This window comes from Oncorhynchus tshawytscha, linkage group LG10 (assembly GCF_018296145.1).
Source record: "Oncorhynchus tshawytscha isolate Ot180627B linkage group LG10, Otsh_v2.0, whole genome shotgun sequence".
NCBI classification, from domain to species: domain Eukaryota; kingdom Metazoa; phylum Chordata; class Actinopteri; order Salmoniformes; family Salmonidae; genus Oncorhynchus; species Oncorhynchus tshawytscha.
The window spans coordinates 44,024,089-44,045,812 of NC_056438.1; the positions used below are offsets into that span (position 1 = coordinate 44,024,089).

General features: G+C 41.7%; 1 protein-coding gene across 2 annotated transcripts in view; it reads right to left on the reverse strand.

Moving 5' to 3' along the window:
* Positions 1 to 10,076: 10,076 nt before the first annotated feature.
* mfsd8l2 (major facilitator superfamily domain containing 8-like 2) overlaps positions 10,077 to 21,724 on the reverse strand; it is a 30,603-nt gene continuing 18,955 nt past the window's right edge. Inside the window, exons 7-11 of one of the 2 annotated variants that reach the window (XM_024435130.1) lie at positions 20,611 to 20,684; positions 20,101 to 20,314; positions 19,603 to 19,725; positions 18,982 to 19,112; positions 10,077 to 10,193 (exon numbers count right to left, since the gene is read on the reverse strand). In XM_024435130.1, the coding sequence (XP_024290898.1) occupies positions 10,077 to 10,193; positions 18,982 to 19,112; positions 19,603 to 19,725; positions 20,101 to 20,314; positions 20,611 to 20,684 (659 nt within the window). Of the gene's footprint in view, positions 10,194 to 18,282; positions 18,783 to 18,981; positions 19,113 to 19,602; positions 19,726 to 20,100; positions 20,315 to 20,610; positions 20,685 to 21,724 lie in introns of those variants that run through there. The other variant, XM_024435131.1, reaches the window with a different exon arrangement.

Here is a 21,724-nt window from a genome sequence, read left to right on the forward strand (position 1 = left end):
TGTATTTACAATGGTGTTTGGGTCTTCACTGGTTGCCCTCTTCTTGTGGCAACAGGTCACAAATCTTGCTGCTGTAATGGCACACTGTGGTATTTCACCCAGTAGATATGAGAGTTTATCAAAATTGTGTTTGTTTTCAAATTCTTTGTGGATCTGTGTAGTCTGGGGGAAATATGTGTCTCTAATATGATCATACATTTAGCAGGAGGTTAGGAAGTCCAGCTCAGTTTCCACCTCATTTTGTGGGCAGTGTCTGCCTACTGCAGCCTTTCTCAATAGCAAGGCTATGCTCAGTCTGTACATAGTCAAAGCTTTCATTAAGTTTAGGTCAGTCATAGTGGTCAGGTATTCTGCCACTGTGCAGTCTCTGTTTAGAGCCAAAAGGCATTCTAGTTTGCTCCGTTTTTTTTGTTAATTATCTTTTTGTTTTCTCATGATTTGGTTGGGTCTAATTGTGTTGCTGTCCTGGGGCTCTGTGGCGTCTGTTTGTGTTTGTGAACAGAGCCCCAGGACCAGCTTGCTTAGGAGACTCTTCTCCAGGTTCATCTCTCTGTAGGTTATGGCTTTGTTATAGAAGGTTTGGGAATCACTTCCTTTTATGTGGTTGTATAACAGTGGAGGCTCCTCAGAGGAGGAAGGGGAGGACCATCCTCCTCAGTGAATTTCATAAAAACAAAGATGGTAAAACATTGAAAAACGTATCCTTTTTAGATAAAACTATTCTAAATATATTCACGTCACCAGATAATTGATTAAAACACACTGTTTGCAATGAAGGTCTACAGTAGCCTCAACAGCACTCTGTAGGGTAGCACCATGGTGTAGCCGGAAAACAGCTAGCTTCCATCCTCCTCCTGCTACATTGACTTCAACACAAAACCTAGGAGGCTCTCGGTTCTCACCCCCCTCCATAGACTTATATAGTAATTGGGACAACATCCGGAGGACGTCCTCCAACCTATCAGAGCTCTTGCAGCATGAACTGGCATGTTGTCCACCCAATCAAAGGATCAGAGATTAAATCTAGTACTGAAAGCATAAGCTACAGCTAGCTAGCTAGCACTGCAGTGCATAAAATGTGGTGGGTAGTTGACTCAAAGAGAGAGAAAGACAAGAACACTTTTCAACAACAAATTAATTTCTTCAAAAATGAAGGAGAAGCAAGAGAGAGGGAGATTATTATTTTTTTTTTACCCAAATTTCGTGGTATCCAATTGTTAGTAGCTACTATCTTGTCTCATCGCTACAACTCCCGTACGGGCTCGGGAGAGACGAAGGTCAAAAGTCATGTGTCCTCCGATACGCAACCCAACCAAGCAGCACTGCTTTTTAACACAGCGCACATCCAACCCGGAAGCCAGCCGCACCAATGTGTCAGAGGAAACACTGTGCACCTTAGCGTGCACTGCGCCCGGCCCGCCACAGGAGTCGCTGGTGCGCGATGAGACAAGGATATCCCTACCGGCCAAGCCCTCCCTAACCCGGACGATGCTAAGCCAATTGTGCGTTGCCCCACAGACCTCCCGGTCGCGGCCGGTTGCGACAGAGCCTGGGCGCGAACCCAGTCTCTGGTGGCACAGCTGGCGCTGCAGTATAGCACCCTTAACCACTGCGTCACCCAGGAGGCTGAGAGAGGGAGATTTTGTCCTTTTTTTCACTTTCTGTTTCACATTTTCAGCTAGAAAATGCAGCTGGCTAGTTTAGTTACTCAAACACCCGGCTGAAACAGAAGGATGCTATGTTAGCTAGCTGGCTATGACTATCCAACACAACAGTGGAACTCTTCCAAGTCAAGCTTTTGGTTTTATTAAGTTATTACCACCGTGGCCCGCCGGTGTAACTGCTTACTGACTATACACTGTAACGTTACTGCATGTTTGTAGCGGGTTTACTAACACATTAGTTATATTAGCTATGTTGACTAGGACGTTACTTTAGCTAATATGGAGACAACGATGTAGACTGTGTGTCACGGTTATGACATGGTTTGGCTTCAAAAGGTTTGTTCTTCATTGAAGTTCACAAACGAAGTGAAAAGGTGAGAGGAGGAGAGTGCATAGAGGCTAGAATGAGAACAACCTGGCTGCTATGATCAGGGGTGTATTCATTCCGACGATTCTGTTGAAAAAAAAAAAAGTTTCTTAAATGGAACCAAACGAAACAGGGATAAAAACACCTGAATTTATAGAAACTCTTGTTTGCAGCTGTTGGACTAATGATTACACCCTAGATAAGCTAGACGCAGGCAAGAGTGTGAAAGGCGGTATTGAATGTGTCATTCTCTGTCATCTCAAATTTTTCTCTCGATCTGTGTGCACCTATGTTGTAAACTTTAATCAATAGGCTAGGTTGTGGCAACCTCATGATGGGTATAGGGAAAATTTGAGTATCATGTAGTAGCCTAAACCTATTGATGTTTCATTGAACTGGGTGAATGGAATGTGAATGACAGTCATCCAACATGCTGTAATATTACTAAGGCCATGCTCTAGAAAAAAATGATCGTCCTCCCTCATCATAAACAGTGTTTTACGTTGTACACAGAGGATATTTTTGCAGAGCCCTCAAAACCATAAAGGGAAATGGGTTCTATAACTGATTCCCCCCCAAAAATTCAGGTCCTAATTGGTATGTTGAATTTTATGTTCCTTTTGATGGCATAGAGGCCCTTCTTGCCTTGTCTTTCAGCTCGTTCACAGCTTTGTGGAAGTTACCTGTGGCGCTGATGTTTAAGCCGAGGTATGTATTGTCTTCTCTCTCTCTCTCTTCATCCGACAACTCACCTCTAAAATGCAATGACACATGACATCAGATCCATGTGGGAGGGAATAAGTGTTGAAATAGTGTGGTAAAGAATGAGTGTTAAAATGGAATCCCTCCAACTGACTGGATTCATTCTTGACCGTTAAACTCCCAGTCACCTAAAGTTAATGGCCCAGCCATTTACAGGCTGCCTCCCAGCCAGTACAAATCTTTTCACCTTCTGCCGGCATTTTCAACATGCTTCAGATTCACCACAGACAGCAGTCGAGATGTGAACACTGCAATAACAGTACCAACTGAAACCAACAGTAACAATGGGATTACATGGAGTCTTCTCATGTATCCCCTGCAACAACAAAAAATACAAGTACAACCCGAATCTGAGATTTTGTGTGAGAAAAGTTGAGTAGTTTTAGCGAAGTACGACTGCTATACAGTGTTTGACTCGGCGGCCTGCATAACATGCATAACATGATTTGTCTGGAATGCGAAGGTCCATCGGTCTGGTAATAGAGAGGTGTCTCCCTGATACAATATCTGCACCCCACAAATGGTACTTTATTCCCATATGGTTCTGCTCAAAAGTAGTGCACTACAGATGTCGGATCTTAATTTGATCACCATGTTGCAGGAGAACGCAGGAAATGCAGGAAATGTAACACTTGCAGTGTATTGAGGTTGAAAAAGGCTTCTGGAGTTTGTAATTTCCACTTTGGAATTTCAGACATTATTTTCCCTTACTAAAAACAAAATGTATCAACCCCACAAAAATATCCATTATAATTATAGTCCGCATAATAATTTAAATGTCCTGTTGCTGCAGCATTATTTTCCCACTGTAGCAAAATCGCTCAAATTAAGATCCTACGTCTGTGAATCGTGAGTAGGTTGCCTTTTGGGAAGCAGCCAATGTCTGCCTTGGTTGGTGAGAAACGGCAGACTAAATGCACAATGGACTAGGAGAAGAGAATGAGCTTGAGGATCTCATGATAAAGCCCACAGTCTCCATAGGGACAATAGAACTGTCCTAGCATTTACTCACTTGTGATTAACAGTATTTTGAGAAGCTCTCATTAATAATGCAAAGACAATTACTGAATTACACTTTAATGTCAGATTGTATACTTAGAAAGGGCAGTACGGAAATTCAATGTAGCCCTATACTATTTAATAATGTTATAGACTGACTGGATTCTCATTGTTATTTTATGAGATGAGGAATTCAGTGATGTGTGTGACTGTGACAAACAGGAGAGATTGAGTGCCAACATTTGTTTGTTGGGCGAACAAATGGTGACAAACGATGGCAAATTGGAGTGGAGCCCCCCCTGCTGAGCTATAGTCTGCCAACTGGGATCACAATGGAAGAGGTACGAGGGGAACATAAACACATGCACACACACATGCACACACACGTACACACAATGCTATCCAAATGAAAGGGTGGAGTTGGGGGTGGGGAGGTGGGGGGGGTTCAATGCAGCATGGCATATATACAGACAGCCCTCACACACAATAGAGGATAAAGGGATAAGAGAGCATATTCATTTGAAGGGACAGAGACACACACAACACACACATCAATGCATAAACGCTCACACAGGACCGTCTAATCTCATGTTTAAGATGAAAGAGTGTGTGCTGAAGAGCATATGCCCTAAATCCTATAAATCTATAAAATAGCGACAGATGTAAACAGAGTTCCCTGTGTTTCTGCCTCTGATCTGGAACCCTGGGAAAAATCCAGTTCCCTACACCCTCTCATCCAATCCCATTCCCAACTCCCATACCATTCCACGTGGGTAAACTCAGTGAAGTTCAACAATGGGCATAGACTAGATCAGGCCTCTCCAACTCTGTTCCTGGAGAGCTACCCAACTGTAGGTTTTCACTAGGTTTTCAACCCCAGTTGTAACTAACTTGATTAATTCATCTTATAAACCAGCTAATTATTACAATCAAGTGCACTAGAAAAGGGTTGGAATGAAAACCTACAGGATGGTAGCTCTCCATGAATAGGGTTGGAGAGCCCTGGACTAGGTAGATACGGTAGCCAGAACAAACTGTCACGCCCTGGTCTTAGTATTTGATGTTTTCTTCTTTTATTTGGTCAGGCCAGGGTGTGACATGGGTTTATTTTGTGGTGTGTTTTTGTATTGGGGTTTTTCGTAGGTTTTGGGATTGTGGCTTAGTGGGGTGTTCTAGCAAAGTCTATGGTTGCCTGAGGCGTTCTCAATCAGAGGCAGGTGATTCTCATTGTCTCTGATTGGGAACCATATCTAGGCAGCCATATTCTTTGAGTGTTTCGTGGGTGATTGTTCCTGTCTCTGTGTTTGTTGTTCACCAGATAGGCTGTATAGGTTTTCACATTCCGTTTGTTGTTTTTGTATTGTTCGCTTTTCTTCATTATTAAACATGTATGTAAATTACCACACTGCATTTTGGTCCGACTCTCCTTCGACGGAAGAAAACCGTAACACAAACCAATAAAAAAAATTGATTCGGAGGAGCTGCAGCCCATTTCTGAAAAGGGGATTCAATGTAATTGTCCAGAAAAAAACAACGATTTTTAATTTCCCCAGAGATGCGCTTTGCCAACTTTGTTTGCCTGCAGAGACCCGTGTCGCGGGAAGTGCCAAGTAGCTATCCGCACATTGTTCCTCTATTGGCGATGCTGTATCTTCTCTCTTCAGACGCCATTAGCATTAATAATGTCTGGCTAATTAGCAAGACGTTTGGGTAACAGCCCCTAAGGAAGATTCTGAACCATTCTTTGTGTTCAAATAGTATTTTATGGCATGCCTATTTTTAATGTCTCGAAAATATGTGTGCTGCACTTGATTGAGCTCGCCTGGCAGCCTGGGACAATGGAACCAATGGAATAGTCCTAAAGGTGCAAACCCCAAACCTCGCCCATCTTGCACTCAAGGCAGGCTCGTTCCAATCCTCAACACTTTCCAAAGAAAACAGATACTATTTGAACCCAGGTCTGCTTTGTTTGTTCATCTATGCTTTATCTACAGGTAACTGCCAAAATAATGAAAACACTTTAGTAAAAAATTTGGGATACAAAGTATATTGAAAGTGCTTCCACACAGGTGTGGTTGCTGAGTTAATTAAGCCATTAACATCCCATCACGCTTAGGGTCAAGTATTAAAATGCTGGGCAGACCATTATTTTGGCTACCATGGCTATGCTCCCATAGGATGACAATGTCCCAATCCACAGGGCACAAAGTGGTTTGATGAGCATAAAAATGATGTAAACCATACACCATGGCCGCCTCAGTCACCAGACCTCAACCCAATTATGGGAGCCTCTGGAGCGGCCTCTTTCCGCCGCCATCAACAAAATCCCAAATGATGGAATTTATCGTGGAAGAATGATGTCGCATCCCTCCGATAGAGTTCCAGCCACTTGTAGAATCTATACCATGTTGCAAGACACTTCATGTTTGGCGTTCCCTTTGTTTTGGCAGTTACCTGTATATGACTATCAGGGTATCTCTGGCACACAGAGAACATCCACCAGGTCTACCTCGCTCTCCTCCCAGGCCACCAACACAGACAAGTCATTGTGTGTGGGCACAGATGAGATTTGCATGCATGTTAGACTGGATTACACACCCAGGCTCTGGGAACCGGGACCCCTGGGGTCCCGGTTCCCCTCTATTTCCCCTCGCTGGTGAGTTCAGGCCGGGCTAGAAAGACAGCCTCCCTCCCTTCAACGCAGAACTTCAAACGAACCTCACAGCTTAATTGGCCCAGAAAACATATCAGATATGACATTAAATTCTCTGAGTTTGGGCTTTTTAGTTATTTTGAGCTGTCTCTGCACTTTATTGAAAGTAGCATTGAGACTTGCTCAAAATGATCATGCTATGCCAACCCTTACAGATCTATACTGATACCCATTAATTCAAGGTTTAGTGGGGAGAATGACAGTGTTGAAGGGGGTAATCCTTGAACTGATATGTATATTAACTACTTTAATCCTTGAACTGAAGATACTGTGTCTGAGAGGGTGGAGATAGGCAGGCCGACAGGGGCACGTAAAGCTCCTTAACTTAAGGATGTCTGGGGCCTTACAGACAACATGGTGCCTGCTACTGAGTACTGTACGTCAATCTAGTGTAATTGAGACAGGAAATGTCAACCAGCATATACAACTTGATTGACATATGCAATTTATGGGATAAAAAACCTGTAACATGGTTATACGGACGTTTCGGGACATCCTGCTTGAAGATTTGTGAGGAACATGTTTTTTTGGTGGGTAAATTGTGCCTATTTTACAGTATGAAAAGCAAAATGTTGACTGTTGTCTCAAAGATTTAATGTAATGTGTGGGGTATTTTTGGAAACAAAAGTCGGTCTCGCTTTAAATTACGTTCAGCTTATAAAAGCTTCATAAAGCCTTCCTAAAGTCTTCATAAGCACTACATAAATGTCTTATAAAGCATCTATAACCGTGTGTCATGCTTTATAAAGGGTTCATAAATGTGGCATAACAGTGTGACATAATCACCAATGTCAATATTGAATATGATATAAACATGTGCTTTATAAAGGGTGACATGTTGTGCTGAAGGATGGCAAACGCTCTAACGTGATGTCATGTTAGTCACATTACACCTAATCTTGTTTCCAGACACTTCCACCCAAATGCGCGGAAGGTCTTATGGACCAATGCATCAAATGTGGCCTTCATTAGATAGGGTTAGGTTTAAAATCACATTTTAAGAAGATAAATGTTGGAAATGGCCAGGGTTTAGCCATAATTATGACTTTGTGGCTGTGTTAAATAGTGACGACCAGGGGGGATGTTTTGGCTAACAAAGGACATAGCCTGATGACAAATACTTTACTCAGGAAGGCCACTTCCGCTAGAGCCAACTTTGAATAGTTGATATACCAGGCTTATACAATGCATTCAGAAAGTATTCAGACCCCTTCACTTTTTCCACATTTTGTTATGTCACAGCCTTATTCTAAAATGGATTAAATAAAAAAATGTTCCTCAACAATCAACACACAATACCCAATAATGACAAAGTAAAAACAGGTTTTTAGAAATTTTTGCAAATGTATTAAAAATAAGACACAAAAATACCTTATTTACATAAGTATTCAGACCCTTTGCTATGAGACTCGAAATTGAGCTCAGGTGCATTCAGTTTCCATTGATCATCCTTGAGATGTTTCTACAAATTGATTGGAGTCCAACTGTGGAAACTTCAATTGATTGGACATGATTTGGAAAGGCACACACCTGTTTATATAAGATCCAACCATTGACAGTGCATGTCAGAGCAAAAACCAAGCCATGAGGTCGAAGGAATTGTCCATAGAGCTCCGAGATAGGATTGTGTCGAGGCACAGATCTGGGGAAGAGTGCCAAAAAATGTCTGCATCATCGAAGGTCCCCTAGAACACAGTGGCCTCCATCATTCTTAAATGGAAGAAGTTTGCAACCACCAAGACTCTTGGAGCTAGCCAAACAGGCCAAACTGAGCAATCAGGGGAGAAGGGTCTTGGTCAGGGAGGTGACCAAGAACTTGATGGTCACTCTGACAGAGCTCCAGAGTTCCTCTGTGGAGATGGGAGAACCTTCCAGGACAACCATCTCTGCAGCACTCCATCAATCAGGCCTTTGTGGTAGAGTGGCCAGACGTAAGCCAGTCTTCAGTAAAAGACACCTAAAGGACTCTCAGACCATGAGAAACAAGATTCTCTGGTCTGATGAAACCAAGTTTGAACTCTTTGACCTGAATGCCAAATGTCAGTTCTGGAGGAAACCTGGCACCATCCCTACAGTGAAGCATGGTGGTGGCAGCATCATGATGTGGGGATGTTATTCAGCGGAAGGGACTGGGAGACTAGTCAAGATTGAGCGAAAGATGAACATAGAAAAGTACAGAGAGATCCTTGATGAAAACCTGCTCCAGAGCGCTCAGGACCTCAGACTCGGGCAAAGGTTCACCTTCCAACAGGACAACAACCCTAAGCACACGGCCAAGACAATGCAGGAGTGGCTTCAGGACAAGTCTCTGAATGTCCTTGAGTGGCCCAGCCAGAGCCCGGACTTGATCCCGATCGAACATCTCTGGAGAGACCTGAGAATAGCTGTGCAGCAACACTCCACATTCAACCTGACAGAGCTTGAGAGGATCTGCAGAGATGAATGGGAGAAACTCCCCAACTACAAATGTGCCAAGCTTGTAGCATCATACCCAAGAAAACGCAAGGCTGTAGTCGATGCCAAAGGTGCTTCAACAAAGTACTGAGTAAAGGGTCTGAATACTTATGTAAATGTGATATTTCAGTTTGTAAAGTCCTGTTTTTGTTTTGTCATTATGGGGTATTGTGTGTAGATTGAAAAAAAAAAAATTCAATCAATTTTATAATAAGGCTTGTGACATAACAAAATGTGGGAAAAGTCAAGGAGTGTGAATACTTTCTGAAAGCACTGTATGTAGCCTGGGGACGATGTTACACCAACAAATACTTACCTTGATGATAACCCCTAACTGAAAGTGGCTTTCTTCTGGAACCAAGTTACACCTCAGTACACAAACACACACTCAACAATATAACAAAGCCATATCGTGTGGTGCTGGGCCCAGTCAGGTCTTTGACACATTCACCCACTCCCCCGCTGAAAGACCATTGTAACAGGTTGCAATCCAATCCTGGTCTCCAGCATGGGAACAGAAGAGCGGTAGTCTCAGGTTGGACTACTCCAAATCATCTTGGCTCTGACACACACACACAAGCTTTGCGGGTCCATCAACCCAATTTAAATACCTCTCACACCCTACAGTAACCTGTGGATCATGAGAGAACCTTCGTAAGTCAGCAGAACGTTGATAACCGACTTATTGACATTTGATTTAGTGTCCTGTAATACTTTGTTTGAAGTGAGCAACCTGCAGCCATTGATAACACATGCAGGCTTAATAATGTAAACACAAATGTGTTAACACTTTAATTTTTATTTTTTTAACCTTTTAAGTCAGTTAAAATCCACTTCTTATTTACCATGACGGCCTAGGAACAGTGGGTTAACTTCCTTGTTCAGGGGCAGAACGATAGATTTTTACCTTGTCAGCTCAGATCTAGCAACCTTTCAGTTACTGGCCCAATGCTCTAACCACTAGGCTACCTGCTGCGACACTTAGGGAAATAGGGAACACTTAGTGAATTATCACAGCTAAATCAAATAAACATTACAGACGTGTTTAAAGTATACATGTCCTTTAATCTTTACATTTTTAAAACAACACAAATACATGAAGTTTCAAAAAGTCCAGTTATGCAATTACATTGAACATTACACAGGGCTGTGAAGAGTGTAGCTTGTTCCTGAGGTGGTGGGCGAATGGTTCTTGCCTCTCTGCCTGCTGGAGGTACTGCATGTTGGTCCCAACCTTAAAAGTATCAACTAAGAAAGTTAGCAGGTCTGGACAAAGGCATTTCTGTGCTGTGCCAAAAATACTCTAAATGCATAGATGGGAAACTCCATTCAAGTCGTATTATTATATTAATTTACAAATCTCAGGATGTGACGATGAAACTTGGCTGTATCTAGGGGGATTTTAATTTAGCTGAGCCTGTTAGCTAGCTAAATTTCGTTAGCTAGCTAGCAATTGCTGTGAAGCCAACATTTTTTTTAAATAATGATTGAGGTAGCTATGTAAATCTAACTCAAAACTGAACTAGTACAAATTAATATAAATGAAAATAAATAAAGATGAATTTAATAGTTTTTCGCTGTTCAGTGGCACCACAAGTGGGCACATGTGTGCTTACTGCGCTACAGAAATACTGCTAACCATACGACAGTGCAGGGCATGCTCACTGAATTAAAGGGAAACTACACACAAAAAAAGAAAACTGAATTAGGCAAAATATTTAAACAGATTTTAAAAGGTCCTACCAACATTTTTGCTGTGCATGACTACACTTTAGAGTGTGTGTCATCCAGAAGCACAGCATTTTGGGGAAAGTCAGGTCCAATATTGGCTATGCACCCAAGAGGGTAAGAGGTTGGGCCATCCTAGACATGTTTTAGAGTAATATAATATATGCAATTTAGCAGACACTTTTATCCAAAGCGACTTACAGTCATGCGTGCACACATTTAAGTATCGGTGAGCCCGCTAATTGAACCCACTATCCTGGTGTTGCAATGCTCCACCAAGATACATGACAAGGTTATAAATGCTTCGTGAAGCTTCATTTGAATAGAATTCATAAAGCTTCTATTAAGCAGTGCTTATGCCACCCGTTATAAAGCACAGGTTTATGCCATATTTGACAAAGTGGGTTATAGCACATTTGACTTAAAGCACATTTGACATCGGTGGTTATGTCACACAGTTATGCCACGTTTATGAAGCCTTTATAGAGCATGACATACGGTTATAGATGTTTATGAAGCCTTTATAAGCTGCACGTAATTTAAAATGGGACCCAAAAGTAATATCTCCGATGGGTGAACTATACACTGACTCACTGAGTTTAGTTTTGTGTAATAGCAGTCCATTCTAGCAGTCTCACACCGTACAGTACTTGCATGACTGTATACACTTCATACCTGTGTGTATTGCATGCAGTGTAGCCTACAGTATGGGACCAGTGTCTGTTTATCGCTGTGTCTGTTGTATGCCTGTGTGTTGTGTCTGTGTGTTATTGCACACAAAATATCCAACATTAAAGCACCACATCAGTATAATATATTATATTATATGTTCAAATGTATTCATCCCTCTGAGCATAACCGTGAATAGATAAACGCAGCCTTGTTTAAACGCCAAAAGCCCCGCAGTGCATTGCAGCCCTGAGGATTATAAATGAGAGCGGGCTTATTATTGATCCCTGGGTAACCTATGAAGCGCTAATAATTTGATAATATCCTTCCACACACACTGTTATTAATGACGTTAATGCTCTACTGCGGATAGCTCTACAGAAACATCCACGACCGTGCACTTACTGTGATATCCACTGGGAATTTTGAGGGGAGCTACATTCTCAGTAAGGTCTCAATCAAAGGCAACATGAGGAACACCGGTCATGCCCCTTTGGATGTTTCAGCTTAATTGATTCTATTCGTATGTCCTGGGGTAAGAGGCTATCGATTTCTGCCGCTTTTGTTTTGACTTTGTTTCCATGATTGAAACGGTCTTTTGCAGGCAATGTGTCACCTTCTGACCATAATTCTGTTATTGTATCTTTGTTTTAGTATGGTCAGGGCGTGAGTTGGATGGGCAGTCTATGTTTGTTTTTCTATGTTGGTTTTTGAGTTCGGCCTAGTATGGTTCTCAATCAGAGGCAGCTGTCAATTGTTGTCCCTGATTGAGAATCATACTTAGATAGCCTGGGTTTCACTTTTGGGTTGTGGGTGTTCGTCTTCCGTGTTAGTACCACACGGGACTGTTTCGTTCATTTCACGTTTATTGTTTTGTATTTCGTAGTGTTCAGTTTATGTAGTAAAATAAACATTATGGACACTTACCACGCTACAAATTGGTCCTCCGATCCTTCTCGCTTCTCCTCCTCATGAGAGGAGGACGAGATCCATTACACAATGTTGTGAGGTGAGATGGGAGTGCCTGTTATAGGTACGGTTGTTTTTCTTATTAGATACTGTATCTCATCATTGCTGAGCAGTGGGAGGGTTGAGGTGCTGCATCCATCCACAGCGCCTTTGGCTTTTGGAATGAGGTGCTAACATTTTCCTATTTCCTGTAGTTGTTCCCTATTTCATACGGCCACGAGTTGTTCCAGAACATATGACCTGGGCTGGGAATATGTTATGGAGAGAATCTCCAACTAGCGCCCAGAATATTTCCTGGTCAAGTCACATGATCAGAAAAATAGGGTTTGATTCCTCTTCTGACATGTTGCGTTACTAGATACAGTACATGCATGAGGCAGAGAGACATGAGTAAAGTTAATATTTACTGGGTAGAACTTGAACACGACTAAAGGTTTAACCCTTCACAGGACATTGTCATAACAGATGCCTTATTCTACATAATATTCTGCATCAAAATACTAGACTACATTTACTTCAGAAAATGACATCCAATCACTGTATTTCACCTCAAAAAGCATCACGACACAGATGTCCAATTCAATCCAATTCTCAATAGGTATACCTACTAATTGGCTGAGCAAAAGGCCTGAATGGATTTCAATTGGCAATGTACTACAAGTAGCAGTATCAATGAACCAGGCGTCCAACCAAACACAGGCTATCCCCCTGGGGTATTAATTTTCACAAAGGCACAGATATGAGTGTATGTGTGTGGAGAGCTGAGCCGGGGAGTGGGTGGAGGCGATTGATTCAATATCTGAGGTTGTGCCGCAGAATACAGATTCAGATTCACACACGCACACTCTCACACACACACACACACACACTCAAGCGGCTTATGAGTTAAGGCAAATATACATTTGGTTTGTATTCGTTGATAGTGAGCCATGAACCCTCGCTGCCTCTCTTATTTTCACATTGTAATATAATCATCTGTAGCCTATACTGCAGGGCACTGGTCAATAGAAAATAGATTCATGTGTACAGTATTCCTTCCTTATCTAAGCCCTTTAAAAGGCACTTTTGTTTCACTGAATATAGGCTTGTGTGTATATCAAGGCGTATACACTGACTGTACAGATCATTGCTCTTTCCGTGACAGACTGACCAGGTGAATCCAAGTGGAAGCTATGATCACTTATTGATGTCACTTGTTAAATCCACTTCAATAAGTGTAAATTAATGGGAGGCGACAGGTTAAAGAAGGACTTCTAAGCCTTGAGATAATTAAAACATGGATTGGTATGTGTTTCATTCAGAGGGTGAATGGGCAAGACAAAATATTTAAATGCCTTTGAATGGGGTATGGTAGTAGGTGGCAGGCGCACTGGTTTGTGTAAAAAACTGCAACCCCGCTGGGTTTTTCACGTTCAACAGTTTCCCGTGTGTCAAGAATGGTCCACCAACCAAAGGACATCCAGCCAACTTGACACAACTGTGGGAAGCATTGGAGTCAACATGGGCCAGCATCCCTGTAGAATGCCTTCGACACTTTGTAGAGTCCATGCCCTGACGAATTGAGGCTTTTTTGTGGACAATATTAGGAAGGTGTTCTTAATGTTTTGTACACTCAATGTAGACATCAATGAATGGAGTAACCATCCAGGCAGACATTTCAAAGATGTTAAATGGATAATCCTGGCTGATCATAGGTCTGCCACATAATCTCATGTTGTGACCCAACAGTCACAATATGGCGGCTGGCTGACCTGATCATTACATGCTACAAGGATCCTTCTAAGATCTTTGTAAGAACCCAATAAGCTATTGTGATCTTCAATCCTGGACTTCCAACCCGGGGATCCACAGGGTGTGTATGCATTCGTTCCAGCCCTTTACTGACACAGATGAATCAACTAATGGACAGCTTGATGATTAGCTGATTTGGTTGAATCGAGTGTGTTAGTGCTGGGCTGGAACAAAAGCCTGCAAACCATATAAAAAAAATAGGACCAGGGTTCAAGAACACTGGTTTAAGCCAACAACACCACACCATATATTCAACCAAGAGTGACGGTATGTGACTGCGAGTACTGATGTCTATTTCAAAGCATTTAATAGACAAACCGAATCCAACCAAATCGCATGGGTTCACGACAATGTATTCCTAAAGATGCAATCTATTCATCAGTGTATCTTTAAAACACATAGTTCTGTTTCTCTATAGCCAAGACTAAAATGTGAGATGGAATGAATGAAATAGCCCTAGTCTGTTTTTGTCTCTTTCATATTTCTCTTCTGACTCGTTCATCAATCATCCACGGCTCATTAACAATCATTCTCTAAGACAAATAATATAATCAGGGAAAGGGTCCTATAGCCTACCACTGTATTTCCAAAGAGATAATTGTAATACATCAGCTGATGTCAAATTATATGCTGTTATTCTTGCAGCTCACTTACCTTTATCTTTGTCAGGTGACTAAAAGCTCATTTACCCTCAGAGCGGATTCGCTCAAGGTAGAATATTCCCGACATGCTCGTTCTAGACACGCCAACATGACTGTAAATCAGTGCTTAGAGACTGGGATAACACTATGTATTAGAAGAGATGTATTCCTAAATGTCTATGAGGAATAAATTGTGTAATTATGGTGTACTAGGTAGTAAACTGCATTTGCATTTTGGTCATTTAGCAGAAGCTTTATCCGAAAGGACTTTACAATCAGTTCCTTCAACAAATGTAGGTAAAACAACCACATTCAACCATCATTGCTAAAATGGCTCCAGAAATGTACTTAGGCCTACTCCTTTGTTACGCAGTAGTCACATGGTAGTTACTAGGCCATTCTTAATTACACTGATATTAGAGTAGGTGATGTCCTGAAACCTGTATGACTGCAATATATGCAGCGATTATGTCATACTGTTCTGTCTTCCCTTTGTCTAGTGTCTCAAATTTTCACTTCAGCGTGTAGCAGCTTCATCTGCTGTAAAAACAAATCACTTTCGGTCTGAGCCTCAAATGGCTCTTCCGTGTAGGCCCTTTAATAATTCATAACTCAAGTAACGTTGAGTCCATCAGGGTATATGTAAGATACAGGCACAAGGGCATGGACTTTCCCTTTTATAGTCGTTGTGATTTTCGTCACCTGTAGACTGTTATAGATTCCAGGTGGAAACAACAAGAAATATTTCATCAATCGGATCACAGGATTATAGCCTACACATATGCATCACTAATTCTTCCAGGTATTATTAAAACCTGAGTGGATTTCCCTCACATTTTTGGGAGAGGAAAGTACAATCTATCTTTAAACTTTTACTGCAGTGGGCTAAATCAGGGTCACACAGAGTGTTTCTTGGTAGTCTTAAACAAATCTACTTTTGTTTCAAAGTATACTCATCACACACATGGTTATGGGCTTAGAAAATAAGAAGACGCCTCTACCGTGTCAGGTATAGAGTTGAAGTGTACTACATTTTGAGTTTACGTCCCAATATTAGACTTTTATGTACATCACAGAAGACTGAAATATGAGAAAAGCGTTTGATATAGAAACACTGGACGTTCAGCTGTTTTGTTTAATAAGGTTTATTAACTATATGAAAAATATGAATAACATTCCACCCATCAGGCCACTAGAGGGCGATTTGGTCATTTGACCGCAGGAAAGGGCTACAAAAGTTAAATATGGTACCATATCATCTGGGTTCCTGAATTATTTCTGGATTAACTGGATCTATCTGTCTGGATGTATCTGTTCAAAACGAAGGCCCCAAATCTATAAAAAAGGAAACTACGCTGCAGGTTCACTCAATGTTTATAATACATTTTAAAGGGATAGTTCATGTTTTGGTTTTAGCTTCGAAACAGTGAACTATCCCTTTAAGGACAGGTATGGTTTCGCATCCATGTTCAATGATAATGTCTGAGAGTGGAACAGCTTGTTGGGTGTGTTTTGTTTTTAATGCGGGTAATTACACCTCCAATCGATGATTACAGTGATTACATCCTGATGGAGCCTGCAGTTTTTCCTCTACGTGCAATTGATCGAATACAGGCCTAAGTTCCATGGTAAATGCATTGATGTGACAATTACAAAACATGATGTTGTTGACAAGGCTAGCTTTTTCTAAAAACCAAGAGTTTATCTTTATTCAAAGGTCAAAAACATTGCATGTCCTGAGCAGGGCATAGAAGTACTATGCCTACAGTAAACACATGGTTGTATAATGCTTGCCTATGTTTTCCCATTTCATGAATACCTCTCCTGACATATGCTAAACACGCCATGCTAGCAGTATTAGAACATTGTAAAGGTTACCGAGCCTTATCTGATAGCATGGTCTAACACAGTGGAAATGGGCATTTGTGTACAGCAGGATCTACAGATCCTTGATGGTGCTCCAAGCGTTCTGCAGAGCACACAGTGCTCCCTAGTGGCACATTTTGAACAGCTTATGATTAAAGGGATATTTCGGGATTTTGGCAATACTCTAGTTCTCCAGAGTCAGATGAACTCATGGATACCATTTTTATGTACCGTATCTGCATCCAGTATGAAAGAAGTTAGAAGTAGTTCAGTGAGCCAATGCTAACTAGCATTAGCGCAACGACTGGAAGTCTATTGTATCTACTAGCTTGCTAGCAGTTACCATAGACGTCAAGTCATTGCGCTAACACTAGTTAGCAATTGCGCTAACGCTATTGAGCAACTTCCTTCACACTGCACTCGGAGACATAAAAATGGTATCCACAAGTTCATCTGACTCTGGGGAAGTAGATAAAGGGCTTTCTTGCCAAAATCCTGATGTATCCCTTTAAACAAACTAGGTATTAGACAGTATTTCACTGCAATAGCACCCCTAATTGATGATGCTTGTTTTTTTATTTTTTTATTACTAAATATTTTAGAGTAAATACCAATGTATATGTAAAATTATTTTGTTTGTTGACCACTGTAAAGGTTTACAAATGTACATTACGAAGCACATGTTATCCAAAATGCAGATAGAAATATGCACTTCCTCTCTACATAGGCAACACAAATGAGTGTCTTCTGTTATGTATTCTGATCTACGGTACCTCTGGGTTGCCTGATTACTAATGCTACTTGCTATTCCATTCTCTTCCTTCCTCCCTATACCCTTGGCTATCTTGAATAGCTATCTACATAAGCACTGATATGAGAGGTAAAAACGAGAGGTGAAAGGCACTCCTCCTGGCACAACGGGATCTATTATAGGAAAGGAAAGATTAAAGGAAGCTAGCATGGGTACATAGTTCAGATATGGAAACACAAATGTTCTCCACCAACAAGTGCACTATAAATAGCGATTTTGAAAACTTGATTTATTCAACATCAATTACATCATTCCAAAATATTCAAACAGAGAGCAACGGTGCCCCCTTGTGTACATCCGTAATACCATGTTATATATTTATGTATACATCTTTTGGTATATGTCTTTTGGTAGATATGAAATATTCTATCTACTACAGAAACACTACAAGCAACAATATTTCAAAGAAGTTTGCTAAAATGTGCAAAGATTCATGTTGGGATAGGAAAATGGGTAACACTTTATTTGAATAGTCCATCTGTAGATGCTCTACAGACTCAGTAACGTTTCAACTAACTATGTACTAACCCTGAACCTATTTCTAACCCTAATCTTAACCATAGCCCTAACCCTAACCTTAGCCCTTATTCTAAACCTAACAACAACCTTAGCAAGCAGTATTTATTGCCTTACCTCTCTTATCCTACCTCATATGCACATGCTGTATATAGATTTTTCTGTTGATTGTATGTTTGTTTATTCCATGTGTAACTCCATGTGTAACTTCCATGTGTAACTCTGTGTTGTATGTGTCGAACTGCTTTGCTTAATCTTGGCCAGGTCACAGTTGCAAATGAGAACTTGTTCTCAACTAGCCTACCTGGTTAAATAAATGTGAAATAAAAACATTTAAAAAGTTGCTCATCAACAGATACTTTGTTGATAGTATGACTGGACTATCCAAATAAAGTGTGAACGTAAAATAGACTCCACAGAGCTTTAAAGTGCGTTGGATAAGCCTATAGGTCATTGGTTGGATCTCTTCTGCATTGCAGAGTTTAGACACACACCACCTTCATTGTAATGTGCATTCATTGACCTTCTCATAGTAGTTGGGAGACATACTCTATGTGTCACATCACCTCACCTTTGACCTTTATTAGGGCTTCAGTTGTCATTCAAGTTGACAGCACGGACGTGTTCAGTAGTGCATACCCGTAGCAATATGCGTTGCAACGGAAACCCAGAAGCTGTGCTCTTATTGGACAAGTTCAGGTCATGCCTCCCCATTTCAAAACATTTTCTCCCTACTGAACATGACCCTTGTCTATTCTCCATTGTCTGAGCTCTGGGCGTGCTGCACTACTTTGGGTTCGACTAGGCGATCATAGGATAGTATCAGCATCACCTGGAAATAACAATCCAACGTTAAATTGTAAAAGTGTACATGCTAGCCACAAAAAGCCTCATCAAATGTGGCTAACATGTGCCACTTGAAAAAGTAGTGAGGTGCTAAATCCTCGTGAATGAAGTTCATAAATTGATAGATCGTAACTTCTTTAACTCTATCATGGGATTGAATAGGCACAGACACTGTGACTACTCACTGTGATCATGAGGAGAAGAGCCAGCATCACTCCAAGCATCAGGTACAAGTTACCGGTCAGTCCTCCAGCCCAGAGAGGCCCCAGGATAGTAGCCAGCCCCCCAACAGAGCGCCTCACGCCTTGACTGAACCCTAGACACCACCAGGAACACACACACAAACACAAAGACAATCCCATTAATTTGAGTGATTAATGACCTCCCCTTCCTGTAAAACAAATGGCCATTTAGTGATAGTTAATGATCATTCCCCTCATCATTCTCAGCATTGCCATGAGTCAAAGCCTCATTGCCTAGGGGGGTGAGTCAAAGAGCCTGATTGACTAAGATTAACTCAACCTTCACACAAGTGCATTGTTAGAACATTTCATTTTCAGAAGATAATAAAACAAAACCAAAGCAACAATATTTCCTTATTTTATTTAAAATCAGTCTTTAATATTAATATTTGTATTCCTTCTCAAAATAACATTTCTAAACATCATCATAAATCAGCACTATGGTGAGTCCAGCTCAATGAACGAATACATGCAATTATCACATTCGCTGACCCAACTGGAGTGATACGCTATCAAACTGCTATGTCATGAGTCAAACGGCGGTGATGTAAGTCAGACACCCACCTTGCGTTTTCTCTGCAGTGACTTTGGAGAAGAGAGACACCTGGGACACTGCCACAAAGGGAAGCCCGAGCAGCTGCAGGAACACTCCGATGATGAACGTTGCCAACTCCCAGGAGTACCCGCCTGGACACAGGAAGAGACACAACCTCAGTCAGATGGATGATTGTTGGTGAAATGGTTGAAATTCTACTTCTACAACTCCCTCTAGGAAAAGAGGTGTGTGTGTGTGCGTGTGTGCGTGTTTGTGTGTGTTTGCTTGCTTATATGTGTGGTCTTCATGTACCTCCGAGTGGTGGGTTTTATATGACTTACAGATCTATCATTAACACCTTCATAGTCACCTCACCACCCTATCCACCCCAGGAGTCTCACACCAACCCTGGGTACAGATCTAGGATCAGCTTCCCTTCCCCCAATCCTAACCTTAACTTTTAGTGGGGAAAATGCTAAACTGACCCAAGATCAGCCATTAGGTTCACCCTATTCCCACCCACTCACCCTGGGGGTTGGCCAGGAAGATGAGGCACCAGACGCAGGCAACACTGCAGATGACCAGCCCCACGGCCAGCACAACACGGTCTTCCACCTGGCGACTCAGCCCACGCACCAAGAAGAAGCCCAGGATCACCTCAATGCCACACAGGCTGTACATCAGGCTGTTGGCAAGCTCTCCGAAGCCAAAGGAGCGCTGGGTCAGAGGTGTCACCATGGTCTAGAGAGGAAGGGGGACATAAGAAATGACATCACTATGTCAGGGTAGTCACCATAGGGAGAGCGAGGAAAACAGGATATTACATCAGTATTTGTTTACCTCTTTATGGGAAAGAGTTCCCAGTTCCCACTCAATGAACAAGGTGTAACATCAAAATTATATTGTGAAAAGGTATGAACATGAAAAAGAGCTTTCAGGTCTTGAAATTCGGTTAGGGTTAGGCATATGATGTGGTTACGATGCAACAACAAACAAGATGGCGTCCCTGTTTAGGCTGTTGCCGCAGAAGCTCTTACCTCCAGTGCTGTCTGGTTGAAGAGGGTGATGAACTGTGCAGTGAGGAGCACCACCACCTCCTCCCTCAGAAACTCTACAGAAACAGAGAGAGAGAGAGAGAGAGAGAGGTAAGAGAATCCATAAAAAATGTTCACCACATATGCAGGCATACTTCAAACTTCCTCGAAAACTTGACGAAGCTGGAAAACCCCTGAATTTTTGTACATTTTTTCCCCCTTTATTTAACCAGGTAGGCCAGTTGAGAACAAGTTCTCATTTACAACTGAAACCTGGCCAAGGTAAAGCAAAGCAGTACGACAAAAACAACAACACAGAGTTACACATGGGATAAACAAACAAAGTCAATAACACAATAGAAAAATCTATCTAAAGTGTGTGCAAATGTAGTAAGATTAGGGAGGTAAGGCAATAAATAGGCCATAGTGGCAAAATGATTACAATTTAGCATTAACACTGGAGTGATAGATGTGCAGATGATGATGTGCAAGTAGAGATGCTGGGTTGCAAAAGAGCAAAACATTTATAAATAACAATATGGGGATGAGGTATGTTGGGTGTGCTATTTACAGATGGGTTGCGTACAGGTACAGTGATCGGTAAGCTGCTCTGACAGCTGATGCTTTTAAAGTTAGAGAGGGAGATAATAGTCTCCAGCTTTAGTGATTTTTGCAATTCGTTCCAGGCATTAGCAGCAGAGAACTGGAAGGAAAGGCGGCCTCGGTTGGCTTTGGGGATGACCAGTGAAATGTACCTGCTGGAGCGCATGCTACGGGTGGGTGTTGCTATGGTGACCAGTGAGTTGAGATAAGGTGGGGCTTTACCTAGCAAAGACTTATAGATGACCTGGAGCCAGTGGGTTTGGCGACGAATATGTAGCGAGTGCCAGCCAACGAGAACATACAAGTCTCAGTGGGGAGTAGTACATGGATGGGGCTTTGGTGACAAAACGGATGGCATTGTGATAGACTACATCCAATTTGCTCAGTAGAGTGTTGGAGGTTATTTTGTAAATGACATCTCCGAAGTCAAGGACCGGTAGGATAGTCAGTTTTACTAGGGTATGTTTGGTAGCATGAGTGAAGGAGGTTTTGTTGCGAAATAGGAAGCAAATTC